Here is a 17605-nt window from a genome sequence, read left to right on the forward strand (position 1 = left end):
TATATCATTACTACACTAGTCAAGGCAAAGTTACCAAACAGATTGTCCACAATGTGTTTCCTTAGTATCGTCTAGATCTAGAATGTTAGAATAGAGCCTTCTCTGGGATACCACTTGCAAAAGTCCAGAGAGAAGATCCTGGTTCTGGTTGGAAATAATAACAACATATAAATCATATGATAACCCTCAGCCCTGAGCATCAACTCTATACTTAGCTTGCAATTTAATTTCCACATAATGTGGTCCGAGGAGTTGAAAAGACTTGTGTTTTGTTTCTGTATTTTAGACTTAAAATGTTTTAGAAAGCACATAGCTTAAAGACAAAATGAAAAAAGACAAAGATTCTCAATACTCAAAACTTTTAAATGTATATAAAGCCTAATGCAAACCTACATCATATGACAACAGGTTACAATTAGATATAAAAAAAAAGATTATTTACCAGTTCATGACGTCCTTAATCTTGTCTCCTGATTTTACCCTTTGATTTCCAAAAATCCAAACTGTGAATGCTCTGACACATGCAAGGAGCTCAAGCTGTAACTACCTATGAGAAGGTTCAGTCTTGATCGGGCTTTTTGCCCTCCCATATGACAAACCGCTCTTCATGTCGCAAAACATGGCAGTGAGTAGGCGTGAGGAGCACTGTACCAGGGGGTCAACTTGTTCACCCCAAGACATAATGAATTAATGAGGGAGGGTGTGCTGTGCCCTGCCAGGCCTGGTCCCCCACCGCATTCTAGAGCTCTGAAAGCCTCCCGTGGCTCCGCGCTGTCCAATGGGAGTTCCCTTTTGACACACACATACATACACACATATATCTCATCCTCTGCCCTGGAGACACCAGTAAGGCCAGCAGGTGCTGTCTATAGAAAACTAGCCATACCACAACTGTACATGGGAAGTATGCCTAACGTAACTCCGTATCTGTCTTGTGTATCTGCTGAAGCGAGATCATATTCTTCAAACAGGTTTAATCTCAAACATTTTTCTGATTAATCAAGCCTTAATGAAGCTACAAAGAAATTATTTGAGAATTTGATTATAGTTTACAACTGATCTGATTTAGTCACATTAGTTAATTTACCAGTTCATTCAATTTGACATAATGCCCATCTCAAAGGCTAATAAACATTCTGCTTTAGATGTCTGAAGATAAAACCTCAGAACCTATACTGAAGATACATTCCACAGAAAAAGTACGATTTTAGTCTGATAACTGGGATATTCCCAGGGGAACTGCATTAAAATTGTCTATAAACCAGACATTACACTGTGTAGATTTAGTGATAAGATTCTGAATTTACAACCTGAGTCCTTGGTGATACAAAGCATTTAAATCGTTTTTACTGCATTTTAACATCACAAAATAACATGGTATGGAAAGAACTATGTCTGGTAATGGAGGTCATTACTTAATAGACCAATGCCGAGGTGTGCTATGGTTTTTTAAAAAGCTTTTTGCAACTACATGATGGACCACATTTTGTAGCAGAATGGGCCTAGTTTGGTTGTTGATATAAATTTGTAAATTCGTTTTAAACACTTATAGCTCAAAACCTGCAATACTTTATATGAAAAGCCAAAGAAAACACAAGTGTTTTATGGTTGTTTAAACGACCCTCCCCCACATGTAGCTGAACATTGCACACATTCATGCACTAATACACAGATCACAGCAACTTGAGGTTAAAAGCCTTGCCAATGGGGCACATCAGCATGAGGCAGGAGGAAGCTGGAATCAGATCCACAACTTTCAGCAAGACGACTATTCTTCCCACTGAGCTATTGTCCACATACTAAAAATGTTTCTGGATCAGTCCCCAACGTGTACATTTATCTGGGCTGTACACTTGTTTTGCTAGTCATATTGCACAAAAGAGTCTGAAAGGTATTATTACCAAAGTATTTGTAAAACTGGTATTTTATGTTTTCTAAACTAGATTAGAGTTTTTTTGCATGAGGAAAAACATTTTTCTGCAAACATATGGCCCTATCTTTCTGATTTCTTCCTATGCTTTCTCTAGGTTTATGAGTAAAAACGTTAGGGTAGACATTTTGTACACATTTGAAACAACTAAAAACAACCCACTCTGTTCTGTCAGTTCTTTTTTGGGCCTGAACTACATATTTAAACTTAACTGGGATAGTGAAAGATGTAATATATGGTATAACAGAATGATGCAACACTTTTCAATGGAAAGTGGTGTCTGGTAGTAGTCTTTGTGTTTTAAAATGTAACAGTTTTTGAACAAGCCTTGTTAGAGCCTGCCATTCTGGGTCCCAGAGCAAGACCCTTATCTCCTGAATGCCAAACAATTGCAGCCCACTGCTCCCTAAGGATGGATTAAATGCAGAGGACAATTTCTCCATTTTGAGATCAATAAAGTCTACATTAGTATTATTTTTTGGCTTGCAAAATGACTTAGTGTTGGTCAGATTTGAATTTCTGAACAGATTCAGATATTTTAAACATGGTAATTGTTTAGCCTCCTAAGAAAGGAGCAAAACGCAGCTTTGTTTCAGCGTTTTCAGATTATCTTAGAGCAACATTGTAAATATAAATAACAATGAAACAGTGGTTGGTGAAAATTTGTCCAAGTGGCATATCGTCTTGTAAACAAATTCAGCACAGAGCCAACTATTACTGAAACTATATCAAATAGGAACATGCTTGGCAAGTTTGACCATGTATGTTGCATGCATTTAGTAAATAAATACATAAACAGATACATTTGATTTTTTTTTGTATCAAACTGTCTTCTTTGCGTACACAACTGGTACAACTTCACTAAATATGTGCCAAACAATGGCACAGTATGGTGTAGAGGCAAAGCAGGCACCCAATATCCGGCAGCCTTCAGTTCTTGGCGAAGCCATCTAAAGTTCCATTCCAAACCTTGTGACCATTGCTGCATGTCTTCCCCCTTTCTCTCTCTGGACGGTTTCTGTCTGATTACTGTCTATGAAGCATCATTAAAAGTTTTTTTAAAAAGTGGAACAATAAATCAGTGAAGGCTTTTAATATTGAAGGCTTTTAACAATCACATTACTCATTACCATGCTCTTTTACGATAAAGGTCAAAGAGCCATTTGCTCCTAAATATTCACAGATTATCAGCTTAGTTAACAGCAGACAGACAAGATTGTTCACCTGACCTTTGCTTTGACCTTCAAAGTAATAGTCCAGGGGTAGAGACAAAGAAAGCACAGAGCATATGTGGAAATGAAGCAGGGTGCCGCACAGACATGCACAGACTTTATTCAACATGTATCAGATCCAGGCACCTCGTTTATGACACAACACTAACACTAAGGACACACCGCTGACGAGGAGCTCCTACAAAGTCCGCTCAACTTTTCCACCCAGCTAAACTGATACAGTGGTAGATGTGCATTTGTTGTCTGTGTAAAAAAAAACTTTTCCACCTGTTGTGGGTGAGATGAGCTGTGGGCTGCTAGTCCAAAGCAGCTATGCCCCTAATAACCTCTAACACTCAAATGCATAACACTGACCCCGGCTTTACCACACTTTTAACCAATCCAAACACAGCGAAGCTAAAGATGTTTACAAGATCATCTTGCTGACCAGCCTCTCCTTGATTGCTGAGACTAACTGATCCTACGGAGTAGATTTTACACACCAGAGAGAGTGCAGTACAGCCAGAGTGTCAGCAGAGGAACATGATCTGGTCAGGGGAACGCTGCTTATGTGTGGCATGTAAGACCTTCCTTTAGATGCTCCTCTAAAGCTTGCTTTGTCTATTTACATCACACAAGGCCAGAACCTCTTTCCTTTTACTGCCTCTGTACTGCTGAGCTGACTTTCTGCCAAAAGCTCTACAGTACAGTTCAACTGTTGAACCAACAAAATAACAGCTGCAGAGACTTTTGATTTCAACTATCACTGGCTGAAATCTCAAACATTGCTGTGAGACCAGCGATTTGTTGACTGGAAACAATTTAACAGTTGATGTCCACATGCAATTTCATTTGGTGAATTGGGTCTAAAGTATTATTATGACTGGTAATATAATGGGGGAGTACTTTAGGAACACCCTGCATCTGTGTTTGAGACCTGTATTTTGAATTTGTAAAGGAAGTAGTTCTTAAATTGGCCTATTGTGTTGACAGAGTCAACGAATAAAGGTCTGGCAGAAAACACCGCCATGTAGCACATTGATCAACTGAGATTACCACAACTGGGTAACCGTTATCTGCTAATGCTGCTGAAGTTAGCTTCTGCTTCGGAGCTTCCCAAACTAAAAAGCTATTTCAGAACTTTTTAAGGAATGGACTGCATTTGAGCATCTCAGGGTAAAAATCTTAAATATCATACATGGAATGGAAATTCTTTAAAACAGTTTTGAAATTAATTAAACCTTTCTTGTATTTTAGAAAACACAAAACATGGAATTGTAATACTTTTTCTTGGCATTAGGACTATGTCAAAATTAGACAAGCATCAAAACTGTAATATATGGACAAGTCAAAACTGGACTGGGTTATTCCACAGTAATAACAGAACATTTAAAACACTGTGTGTGATTTGTGAAACCCTTAGTCTATATGTGAAACCAACACATTAGAAAATCATTAGTTTAAAAAAAAGAATTCTAAAATCTCATCTCATCTTGTTCTTGCACGTTTGCACCGCTGTAGTTTATTTACAAAAGTTGCATAAAAGCTCTCAATTATTTTCGTCATCACTAAATGGTGACCTTGCTCTATAGTAAAGCCTATACTTGAAGTCAATGAGCAACAGTAAATTAATTATTAGAACCATCTGGAGAATGAACAGCAGGAAAACCAACCTGGACTGCATCTCTTGTGTTTTGAGGCTGCTGGTGGACAGTGCAGTGCTGCTGGTCTGCTGGCTGAGCTCCACCAGGGACTGGTAGTACTGCTGCTGTTGCTGCTGCTGCTGCTTGTAGCGTGAAAGGATGAAGAAGAGGCCAAGGATGCTCTTTAGGTTGCCATTCCTGATCTCTGGAAAAACAAAGTAGATGGAAGCCGTGAGTTGCTATGACATTTATTTCTCAAACCCTTTGGTTAACGAATTTGTCTTGGATCCATGTACTGCTGCAGGGCAAAGCGATCTACAGCTGAGAACAGTCAAAGCATGTTCAATGAATTAAGTACAGTCTGCAAGTGAAAGTGGGGCAGCAGTTTGCGTTTCGTTTGTCTATGACTGAAGTGGTGTCCTGTGACACTTAAGATAAATATTTTGCATAGTCTGTATTGTGTCTTTCAAACACCATGAAATGGTTATGTGTTGACTTCTGAAAAAGCCCTCCTGGGGTCGGAGCTTGAGAACAGCTGTTGTGCAGCTAACATAGGAATGAACTATAAAAAAACCATTATCCACACGCATTATATGCTGTAGATGACAGCAAAACTAAAGAAAAGTAATCATTTGGTTAATTATTCTTAGTTGGTAAGAAGGGAACACACACACACACACACACACACACACACACACACACACACACACACACACGCACACATACAGCAAATGTGGAAGTTGGTTACTTTGCTTTGCAAAAGGTTATGTTCCGCTAAATACTAGCACTATTGGACAATGCTAAAGAAATGAGACTGTGGTTGAGGTTCACCTTCCAGCAAGACAGTAACCCTAAACACACAGACAGGGAATCAGAATATCCTTAATTGTGATTGTCACAAGTACAATGAACTTGAGGAAAAAAACTGTCTGGTCTGTGCATGAGCAATAAGTTATTCATGTATAATAGAAAAATCAAAGCAGTTTGTTAAAAAAAAACAACACACATTCAAACACAAGTACACACATTCATACTGATTGCACTCCCCATGTTTGCATTTCCCTTTACATTCTGGCTGCGTTGAGTTTAGCTATTGCCGTTGGATAGAAACTGTTTTTAAATCTTCTTGTCCTTGCTTTAATTGATCTGTAGCATCTGCCTGACGGTAACGGTTCAAACCCTGGTGAAAAGGGTCCTTTATGGAGTTATAGGCTTTTTGAAGAGAGCGGAAACTGTGAAATTCTTCAAGTGTGGGGAGAGGGCAGCCAACAATCTTTTAGGCCACGTTAATGACAATCTGGAGTGCTTTCTTCTCACACTGTACAGCTGGTGTACCACACACAGATGCAGTAGGTTATTATGCTTTCAATAGAACACTAATAAAAGGAAACCAGCAGTCTCTGTGTGATGTCATTGTTCCTAAGTACTCTCAGGAAGTCCATTCTCAGCTGGGTCTTTTTCAGCAGCTCAGAGGTGTTAATAGTCTAGGTCAGGTTTCTCCTTGATGTGGACTCCAAGGAGTTAGAAGTCAGACATCCTCCCCACACAGTCCCCCACTGATGACCAGTGGTAAAATCTCCCTCCTCTTTTTCCTATAGTCCACAATTATTTACTTTGTCCTGGAGATGGTGAGCAACAAGTTGCTCTCTGCGTACCACACTGTCAGCCCCTCCACCTCATTCTTATAGGTGGTTTCATCCCCCCAAAATCTGCAAACTTAACAATGGTGTAGAGTGGTGTTTAACAGGGGGCTCAGTACACAACCCTGTGGAGAGGCGGTGCTGAAGGTGAGGGCCTGAATACATTTATCAATGTATGTTGTCCCAGTCTGACTCTTTGGCTGTGACCCGACAAAAAGCTGTCGGGTCACAGTGCAATATCCCTCAGTTTGTCCACCAGTCTGTGGAGGTTGATGGTGTTGAATACTCAGCTGAAGTCCAAAAAGTCACAAAAAGCAGTCACACATATTTCCCTCGCTGTTCGAGATGGGCCAGTGTAGCATGGAGGGCTGCAGCATCCTTTTGGATCTATTAGCCCTGTAGGCAAACTGGTAGGGCTCCAAACTTTCGCCCTGTAAACTGTTGGGGGTCGAAACATTTGGGAAGGAGCAATGTTATGCGAGCCCTTAGCAGATGTTCAAAGCATTTCATGACTACTGGTATAAGTGCAACTGGCTGGACGTCATTAAGGCTGGAAATGTAGGTTTTACTTGTGCAGGAGGAACATGATGGAGAATTTCAAACAGGGTGGGACAGTGAATTGTGACAAGGAAAGGTTAAAAATCCTGGTGAGGACTCCTGCCAGCTGGTCAGCGCAGTCCCTCAGCACCTGTCCTGGGATACCGTCGGGTCCAGCAGCCTTCCTCAGCTTGAAAGCCTGCAGTGTGCACTTCACGTCATGCTCCTCCACCGTGAGGGTTAGTTGGTGAGCTGTTGGATTCCCTGCTACATCTGCCTGCTGTTGTTGCTGTCCAGGTGGTCCTCAATCCCCTTTCTGATGCCTCTCTTTAGATTTGCTCGGGATGTGCTGTAGAAGCCCTTATTGCCTGACCTGAAGGCCTTGTTTCTCTCCTTTAGCAGCTGCTGGACCGCCCTAGTAATCCAGGGCTTCTATGCAGGTATATGCAAGTCTTGATATTACATAGAACAATGTCTATGAACACCTCCAGGTCTGGGTCTTCAAAAATCTTCCTGTTGGTCCTGTCAAAGCAGTCCTGCGGCTGTTGGAAGGCATCATCTGGCCAAGCTTTAGCTGTTTTTGTGATGGTAAGATAAGATTTCCAGAGGGTGGCATTAGCAGAAATTTAAAACAGGGACAAATGGTCAGACTGGCCCAGGTGTGGCAGTGGCGTAGCCTTGTAACCCAGCTTGATGTTGCTGTAGACCTTGTCCAGAATGTTAGCTCCACTGGTAGCACAATTTAAATGTTGATGGAGTTTGGGGAGCTCTGGCTTTAAGTCTGCATGCTTAAAGTCCCCTGCTGTTACGTGCACATCATTCAATTCAATTCAATTCAATTCAATTCAAAGATACTTTATTGATCCCCGAGCAGGAATTAGAATTCCAGTACAACCCATCCAAACATACATCATGACACAAGACAAGGGGACTGGTTTCGATCAAGCATTGTGTGTGAGAACAGAACAGTTGTGTGTGAGAAGCCACAGTCAAAGTCTAGCTTTCAAAATTAATGTTTTCATTCAATCTGACTGAGCTTTAGCTAATGTATAAAGAAATCTCAGTTGGTGGGCAAAGCTGGTAGATACATACCACAGCAGCCTTGCAGCTGTATGACACAAAAGGAGATTCTACAAGGTATTGTCTCAGGAGGTCTGAATTAGTGTTGTTGTGAACCCGAGACCGGGTCAAATCCAAGACGATTGCAAACGATGACCCAGGCTTTGACGAAGGCAAGACCAAGTCAAACACCTAACCAATATGAGAATATGTAAGACTGTCAAGACCACTGGTGTAATCATAATACTGTTTAAGCTAACCTATACCAGGGCTCCAGATAAACTGGTTGCAAAAGTGCACCTAGCTGTAACAAGTTGAAAAGAAATTGTTAACTGACTGGACGGCCGAGTGAGTTGAGGTGAAGGACTTAAGTCACTGAGCTTTCAGTTTTTCTGAGTTTTGCATGAAGAGAAAAACATTTATACATTTCCTCTTGAAAACATTTCATCCCTTACATGTTCTAATCACTGGCATGTATGGGCATAGGTGGCAGTGTTGAAATGTTTAAAGTAAAAACCTTTCTTGGTTTCATCTCAACGCAGCTACGTGTAAAAGTTTCACACTAAGTTGCAATAAAAAAATAATTTTGTTTCAGCTGTGGCCTTGACTGATCTTGAGAAAAAATCCAGTCAGTCTGAGGCCGAGACAAGACCATGACTTTGGCCACAGTTACCAGTCAAAGTACTCATTTTTATAATGCCCTTTTCAGATCCAGTCCACAGTGAGAGATGGCAACTACTGACTCAAGGGCCTTTATTCTCTTGTTTCATCTGCTGAGGCACACACATACTACTGCGCCATGTATGGCTTGGACTGTTGAGACTGTAAAAGTTAGAGAAGATTAATCTCTCGGCATTGTTTTCCATTTTATAACGGCCAGAGGCCATAATTCATACTGGGGCTTTGAGAGAATCTCAACAGAGGCTTTTTTCCTGAGCTTTAGAGACAGACAGTGTTACATATTTGAGCTGCTGATGATAGAAACTTTTGGAAAATGATAAATAACTCTCTTTGATAAGTGTTCGAGAGAAGCTGTTTATGTGCTCATGCTCAGCAGCACATGTGATAGTTTTACTCAATGAAAGTTAGCAGGAGGGGATTTCTTAATTTGACCAAACTGCAGCATCAGCTCCGTTGTGCAACAGAATTTGGAATGAAATAAGGCAGCTTTACAGTATTTCTGCATTTTTCTCTTCTTAGAAAATACTAGGAATACTTTTGTACAACTGCCCTAATTTTCTTCTTTTTACAGTTTTTAACGTATTTAGATTGATGGGGTGGATTGCATGGGACAGCATTATCAGTGGGTAAAACATAGTTATTTCAATGGGAAGGTATGTTTGTTTTTAGGGAGGCTTTTTACAGGGCTTTTAAGTGATTGATGTGTATTTTTTTCTTTTTTCATTTTATTTCGAAATGTTGCTTATCTACGTGTAATAAAGGATTGCAGAAAAGGTGGGTGAAACATCTGCTAAGGAAGGCAATGTGAAAGCACAAAAACGACCACAGCTCAATGCATTTAGGCCTCTATGGTGAAGGTGATTTGCTAAGGTTCAACGTGACCGTCAGACTGAGGAAGAAAGGGGATTTAAGTGACTGAATGTGGTATTGTTATTACCAAACGGGCTGGTTTTCGGAAACTGAGATTTCCACACTCAGGATAAAAAAAGAATGGTCCAGAAGAAATATCCAGTGAGTGATAGTTGAGAGGATAAACGTGCCTTGTTGATGTTAGACGAAAATTAGGAAGCCAACAAAAGCTCAACTGACCACTATTTACAACAAAGGTACGTGAAATACCATTTCTGAATAGACCACGCAATTAACCTTGAAGCAGATGGCCTTTAGCACCAGAAAACCACATATGGGGAAACTCCTGTGAGCTACGGAAAGAAAACTTAGCTTAAAATGTGTACACACTCACTACAATTAAAAATAACGGATGGGAAAAACATTCTATGGTATGATGACCATGGATTTCAGCTGCAACATTTAGAAGGTAGGGTCTGAATTTGGCTTAAAGAACATGAAAGCATGGTTCCTTTAAAAAGCTCAAAATATGGCTAGCTGGTTTCTTGAACATGACAAAGAGTTCACTGTACTCCAGTGGCCACTACGGTCGCCATATTTCAATCCAATAAAGCATCTTTGGGATGTGGTGGAACAAGATGTTCTTATTCTGGATGTGTGTCCGGCAAAACTGTAGCAATTGCATGATTCTATCATGGCAATATGGACCTTTAAGGAATGTTTCTGACATCTTGGTGAATCCATGCAGTGAAGAATTAAGGTAGTTCATAGAAGCAAAAGGGTGTCCAACCTAGTACTAGCAAGGTATACCTAATAAAGTGGACCGTGAGTGTATTGCCAAAGTTCACGTTGGCCCTTTATTCTTTCCCTTATCTTTACATTTGTGTAACATGATGATCTTATGCAGATGTGGTCTTAAGGTTGCAAATGAAATCCGTTGCACCCACTAAGATCAAGCGGGAGGGATTTTACAGTGGAGATCAGGTCACCTTATAGGCTGTCCACAAGTTAACAAAGCATTAAGAGCCTGTTCTGCTAAGATCATAGCTTCTGAGACATTGCACTTAAAAAGATTAATGATCTACAGCCATGATCCTTGATTCTCCTTGTTAAGAACAGCAAGAACTGGGGTTTTGGGGGGAGTTAACAGCTGTGTTTAAGGCTAGCAATGGATGACTAAACTTCCTGGACATAATTATCACATTCAGGTAGTAAAACATTTTATTAGCTCACTTAGATTTTTTGAGGGTGCAAAGTGTCAGAGTGAGTTTAAAAGGTAGTCGTTTTGTCCTTGTAGAAAGACCATAAAAGTAGAACATTTTACGGTAAGTCATCCGATATATGATGAAAGTGTGGAATAATTTAAAGGAGAAATAAAAAACACGGTCAAAAAGTATTTGTCACCCAAAGCTACACAAATTAATTTTTAGGTATTTTTATAATAGCCTCAAATAGGCTCTTATAAGCTCAGTAAAGTACATGCCAAAGCATCTTGCACTGCGCACAAGAAAAAAGGCTTTGATTTGATTTTTATTATGGCCTATAACCTCCCTCAGTGGAAACGTCTGTAGGGGAACCAAAACACGAGATGACTTTTTGCCGGAACTTTGGTTTACAGCCCAAGAGAGAAACACAGGCATGCTTTCTAAAGAAGTTATTGCTATAAGTAGGTTTGGGGTTCCTGTGTGCACATCAAATGCTCTGCTTTATTTAATTCCAGTGCCTTATAAAAACATAAAGAATGCATATGCCAGGAAAGCCCCAGCAGATTCAATTAGACATGAGAGTACAGGCAGGGCTGTGCCACAAACAGAGCAGAGCGAGCACGGTAAGAGAGAATGAGGGAGTGAAGGCACTAATGAAATGCATCAGCAGCAGCAATGAACAGCGTAACCCAATAGCCCATATATCTAAAGACCCACTTTGAAATTCCAGGGTAAGCGAGTCACTTTGCAGTTTTTAGAGCTGTAGTTGGGGGGTGGTGTGGGGTGGAGTGAAGAGGTGCACAGAATTTAGAGCTGCTGGTCAGTGTGTCAGGCTATGTCTGGTGTTTGAGAAGTCAAGGCCACACTCATCTCTTGTTTAAAGGAGAAAAACTAAAAAACTACACTCGAAAAATTAACACAAGTCCTCTATAAAAGCTGAAAACATTTTGCTCAAGTACATTAACAGCTCTACAAAGGACATGAATAGACATTAAGTTCAAATATGAGTTATTCTGACATCTGAGTCAGCAAGTGCTAAGTTAGCTTTGCATAGTTTTGTGTTAAGTATCAAACTCCACCTCCATGAAGTAACACATTCCCATTACCAAAATGCCTCTGTATGAACATGTACATAGGCACGGGCCATTATGAGACTTACAGTATGATAATTCATTCATTAATTCATCTTCTATACCGCTTATTTCATAGTAGGTCACGGGGGAGCTGGTGCTTATCTCCAGCAGTCTACGGGCGAGAGGTGGGGTACACCCTGGACAATCCCCCGCAGGGCAACACAGAGACAGACAGGACAAACAGCCATGCACACACCCATTCACACCTAGAGAGACCAATTAACCTAACCGTCAGGTTTTTGGACTGTCGGAAGGAGCCGGAGTACTGGGTGAGAACCCACACATGCACGGGGAGAACATGCAAACTCCATGCAGAAAGACCCCCGGCTGGGAGTTGAACCCAGGACCTTCTTGCTGCAAGGCAACAGTTAAACCAACTGCACCTCCATACAGTCAGTATAATACGGATAAGTAAAAGCACAAGGATTTGACCACTATGAGGATATTTAGATAAAACACCCTGATATTTCTCATGATTTTATTTAACCCGTTACTGGATTAATTTATTTATACTTTTTTATACTATTTACTTATTTATACTATTTATTTATACTTTAAAAAATAATTATTTGTGTTTCTGCAGTTAAGTAGGTGCTGAATTAGAAAGATACTGTTAATTTGAATATAGCACATACGATAGCTATAAATGTATGTATTAAGTATGCAAATTAGCAAAATTAGGAATATTTGGCCATAACTCGAGAGGTGGCAGCAAAGTGCTCCTGGTATAATCCAAGGTATGTGCAGAATATGCATCAACTGGCTTTAGTGGGATACATACACAACTGTGGCTGTGTTAGGACCAGAAGAAGTCTGAGTCAAATTTGCGACAACAGCCTAAAAGGGGTTAAAACAGAAAACCAATAGTCTAATGTTGTTGAAATGCTGTAATATAAGATCGCCTAAAATTAAAATGCCAAGGTATTTCTCATCAAAGCCAAGTAGGTCTCGCAATAATTCATTCTATTTGCTGTCAGCATGTTCTTTGGAAAAATAAATGTTTGCTATTATTTTGAGCCCCAAATGTGAAGGAGTGTGCTGTAAGCTGTAATTATGTTTAAGACTCATATTTTGAAATAAGAAAGAAAGTGGTTCTTTAGTGGTGCTCTAAATGATGCTTGTCAGGCTAGTTCAAAATATTCAGTTACGAAAGTGTTCAAGTAGCCTCCACTACATAGTGACAAGATAGGAATAATTTAAACACAGTGAGAATCCCACAAATCATTAGTTGCTAAAACGCTAGCTAACTAGGAGCTTCCTGTCAACCATAAAGCTAAAAGGCTATTTGTTTTTTTTGATAACTTATCATTTACCTAAATGATCTGGATTTACCAGCTTACTTTCAGCCATGATTACACGAGCTACAGATTGTTAGTGACACATGAGTCCCAGACTTCAAGTCTGAGTCTTTCAAATGTGACTGTTTTTCCAACTTACTATTCACTTGTGTTCCAATCTCTGCTGTCCTTAAAGCATATTCTAGAAACATGTTATGATAGACTTTTTATTTTTATTTTTATAACTTTATAATAACTCTGTACTGCAGGTGTAACTAGGGCTACATTACTTCATGGGATGCCAAATGCAGCATGGCTGTTTGGTACCATAGAGACACAGAAAGCCTGATGGCTTTTTCACATATTGTACAAAAACCATAAAAGGACCTTTTTTAAACAATACAATGTAGTCTTGGATTGTTTTTAAAGAAATAAAACTGTGAAAATGTTAACTTTGTCTGGTTTTACTTTTAAAACTGTATGGTTTAAAGTGTAATATTGTGAAATAGTCAACAGAATACATTTTGCACACTTTTGCACCTTTCCATTGCTGTTAGCTTCAGTATAATAGATAATGGGAAATGAAGTACTTTGAAGGCATGGACAACTAAATACAAAGGATTGGGTTGGTAAAGGGAGTGAAATCCCATGCTATACAAAAGTCTAAAAACCTGCTTCTATGCTTTTTTAGTTTAAAAATTTGAAAGGCCTTAAATCTTGAGTCACTCCTCTTACCTTCTGCTGAGAGCCCTTGGACATTCACTCCTCTGGCGTCCAAGAAACTGAGACAGGCGTCCACATTCTCGATCTGGAGAGAAGATGGCAGACAATCAGCATAAAGGACGGACGCAGTGAGAATGCGATGACACTTAACATTCAGAGAGCCAAAATGTCTCGAGGCACGGGCTCAGAGAAAGGGGCAGATCAGCAATATTACCCATAAAGAACATCATTGTGTGATTACTACAGACCCCCACAAGACCTTGGGACCCGACTGCATGACATACTGACCGCAATGTGCTACCACCTACACAACCACGTGCTGATCATTTACGCACAAAACAAGTTAGCAGTAGAAATGCATACAGATATCCACACAGACATCCTTATAGTATAAACAGAGGTAAGTGCCTACTGCCAATCTGAGACTGCACAACCTTATGAAAAACATTCACCCACTGCTTCCTGTAGGCTACAATCAGTTTCGTGTAGGGTCCCTGCGGTTACAGATATTAGGGGTTTTTTTTGCTTTGGCTGACAGCGACTAGCAGGCGGCTTCATTAGCATTGCTACCAGCAGCCACCATCAACCCACAAGAGGTCTTTTATGACGAGGTTGAAGGTCACGGTGCTCTGTTTCAGCCCAGCGTGTCAGGGACGCAACTTGGACCAGGCTGGGCAACTCAGTTAGACATCCAGAAGGCAATGATGATTCATGAGCTTGAACCCCTCCCTCTAGCTCTCCCACTCCCTCCCTCTCTGCTTTGTATTGCTTGCTCAGTACCCAAATATATCTTTAATAATTAGATTGAGTCCGAGTAGAACCAAGATAATGAGTCATAACTGCACGCAAACCACTTGCCTCTCACATCTTGTCCAATTTTCTTTTCATTTGTGGCCTAATGATATATTTCTCAGCTATAAACAGCCACTCCTATAAAGGATTTGGTATGGTGGTTAACTGTTTAAACATAATGAGTAATTCAATATAATAATACAGTTAATCTGAAATTAACCTGGTTAGGATGATTTAAAAAAAAATAATTCTAGGACAGTTGGGAGCAACTAAAAATAATTGAGTTGTTCCAGTTTTTTCACATAAAATGTGCTCTATGGGTTAAAGCTTACTTCCAAAGATCACACTGATTAAATTATATTTTGATGTACACTCTTGTGAAAATGTCTTTACTTAAATGTTTTAAATCAAATAAATTTGATAACAATATGTTTTCCAGTTGAATTTTACAAGATACACAACGGCCTGATTACTGTCAGAGCTGTGGAATTCTGAAATTACTTATATAGAACCTGCATTACAGCATGAAGTAGACTAAAAGGAAAAAAAAAACATGAAACAGTGGTGAACCTTCCTAGGCATGCACAGTTGTAACAAAATGACTCCTAAAGGACCCGTTGGTGGTCATAAAGTAGTCTAAAACAACATCTAGTAAAGCACTGCAGGCCTCACTTACCTTTGTTGAGGTCAGAGTTCATGATTCAAAAATATGTAAGAGACTAGGCAACCTTTTTTTAATTGCGAGAGCTATGTCAGATCTGGTGCAAAACATACACAGCATTTTAGAAAAAGAACATCATACAAACAGTCAAACATGGTGGTGGTAGTGTGATGGTTTGGGGTTGTTTACTGATGGAACTATGAATTCTGAATCAAAACCATTCTGCAAAGAAGAGTGGGTTAAAATTACACCACAAAATTGTAAAAGACTTGTTGCCACATATTGCAAATGTCTGATTGCAGTGGTTGCTGCCAAGGGTGGCACAGCCAGTTATTAGATTAAGGGGGCAATTACTTTTTACTATGGTGGTTTAGATAGCATTTTCCCTAAATGAATGAAATCTTTAAATAAGGGTAAAGTTTTCAGAGCAGTGGAAGTGTCATGTTGTGTGGATTCTTTTTTCATATGACAAAAACCTGAACCTAAGTTGCTTTGCAAAGAGGAATGAGCAAAAAGCTACGTTTCTAGATCGGCAAAGCTGGTAGAGACATAATCCAAAACACCTGTAGCTCTAACTGCAGTGACAGGTGGGCTACCTGGGGGCCCACATGGTGCACTGAAATTTAATTGCCAAACAGAACTACAGAATATGACGAAAACAACAAGACAGTGAGGTCAGAACCAAACTGACCACCCTGACATAGTTTAACACTAAGAATTCCACACTCTTGATCTAATATACACACACTATTCAAACCAGGATCACAAGTGACAGACATACTTAATTTTTCTTTTCTTTCTGACACACATATTTTCTAATACATCACAGGACTTAATGTTCCTGAGATTACACTTTATTCCTCACATTTAGACCTGCATCATTAGAAGATCCAAAACAGTGAGACAGCAGAATTTGTATATGTGATTCATTCTGGAAATAAATATGTGTAAAAATGCTCAAATCTTAACGCTATGCTATTTTTTATTTGTCTGTCAACTGTCCAAAAATGGGATCAGAAACACAATATTCCAAATGATGATTTTAAGGAATACAAAAACTCTCAGTGATCTCATGCTGAGAGATATTATTTAATGTGTTCATTAATCCACTTCCTTGCAGGAGCCCAAGAGAACATTATACAACATTGCTTAAAATCATTACTTGCCAAAGTGGCGACAAAATAAATTAGGATAGGGTTAAGGCTAGGCTAACTGAAACAACAAAACTGGCAATGAAATGACCCCACTTTCCACTACCTGTTAGTCTGAACTGGTTGCATCGACAAGCCAACAATGAAACATGAATTCCCACACAGATGTTCTCCATCTGCCCAACAAAATCACCTCCTTCCACTTCAAAGCACCACACATTCTTTCCTCATGCCAGGCTCCAAATAACCGTATATGTGGGTTTCCTTAGACTCTGCCCACACGCTGCACACAGCCTGACACATGTGTGCCCTGGTGTTGTTTGATTGTCCCACACACTCGCTCTGTTTGTATGTGGAAAGACATGTGGTGAGCAGCATTTGGGCTCGCTCGTTACTTCAGGTTTAATTAGATTCAGTGACAACATCAAATCTGATGGTGGTGTTTTTTGCTAAAATGAATAGCAATAGGTTGGTACAAAAGGTGTGTAATCAAAAATCCTTCAGTGATAACAGGCACGCAAATCAGGCTCATTTAATTAAGCTCGCAAAAATAAAGTGAGCTGAAGAACCTAATGCCTCCTCCACAACTTGTCTGTGTGTTTGAAGGTTGATTTAATAGCTGATTAAAACATACATAAAGGGCTAAACTCATAAACACACAATAAATCACTTGATCCAAAGCTATTAGGCTTTTAAAGGCAACCTACAGCACTGAACAAACATGCATCTTCTTCCACCCAGCTCTATCGACACTTCAATGGGAAATTCCATGGTCCTTACATAGAACTGCTGTTTGTTTTTAAGCAGCCTTAATGCTATAATGATGAAATATCATTTGAAGCTGTCAGCGATGGTTAGGTCATTAATGTTCTGCAGGATTTGGGTGGTGTTTAACTGCTAGTTTGGTTAGTGACTGGTTTTGTAGCCTCGGTTACAGAAACCAACAGCATTTATTTTTCCAACGCCAGCTGGCATTCACCCGATCTACAAATGTCAATAACAGCAACTTGGACACAGGGCACATGTCAAACTCTTAGAAAAAAATTTGAATTGAAAAATATTCAAGTGACACAACATTGTGCATTGTGCACGTGAGTTGGATTTGTTGTTACA

The 17605-nt window shown here is 39.7% G+C and overlaps 1 protein-coding gene across 6 annotated transcripts in view; it reads right to left on the reverse strand.

The window, feature by feature from the left end:
• nav3 (neuron navigator 3) overlaps positions 1-17605 on the reverse strand; it is a 250336-nt gene that overhangs the window by 130041 nt on the left and 102690 nt on the right. For 5 of the 6 annotated variants that reach the window (XM_047390367.1, XM_047390370.1, XM_047390368.1 and 2 more), the window contains exons 4-5: positions 13901-13973; positions 4815-4989 (exon numbers count right to left, since the gene is read on the reverse strand). In XM_047390367.1, the coding sequence (XP_047246323.1) occupies positions 4815-4989; positions 13901-13973 (248 nt within the window). Of the gene's footprint in view, positions 1-442; positions 603-4814; positions 4990-13900; positions 13974-17605 lie in introns of those variants that run through there. The other variant, XM_047390371.1, reaches the window with a different exon arrangement.

Source organism: Girardinichthys multiradiatus, chromosome 17 (assembly GCF_021462225.1).
Source record: "Girardinichthys multiradiatus isolate DD_20200921_A chromosome 17, DD_fGirMul_XY1, whole genome shotgun sequence".
Taxonomy (NCBI): Eukaryota; Metazoa; Chordata; class Actinopteri; order Cyprinodontiformes; family Goodeidae; genus Girardinichthys; species Girardinichthys multiradiatus.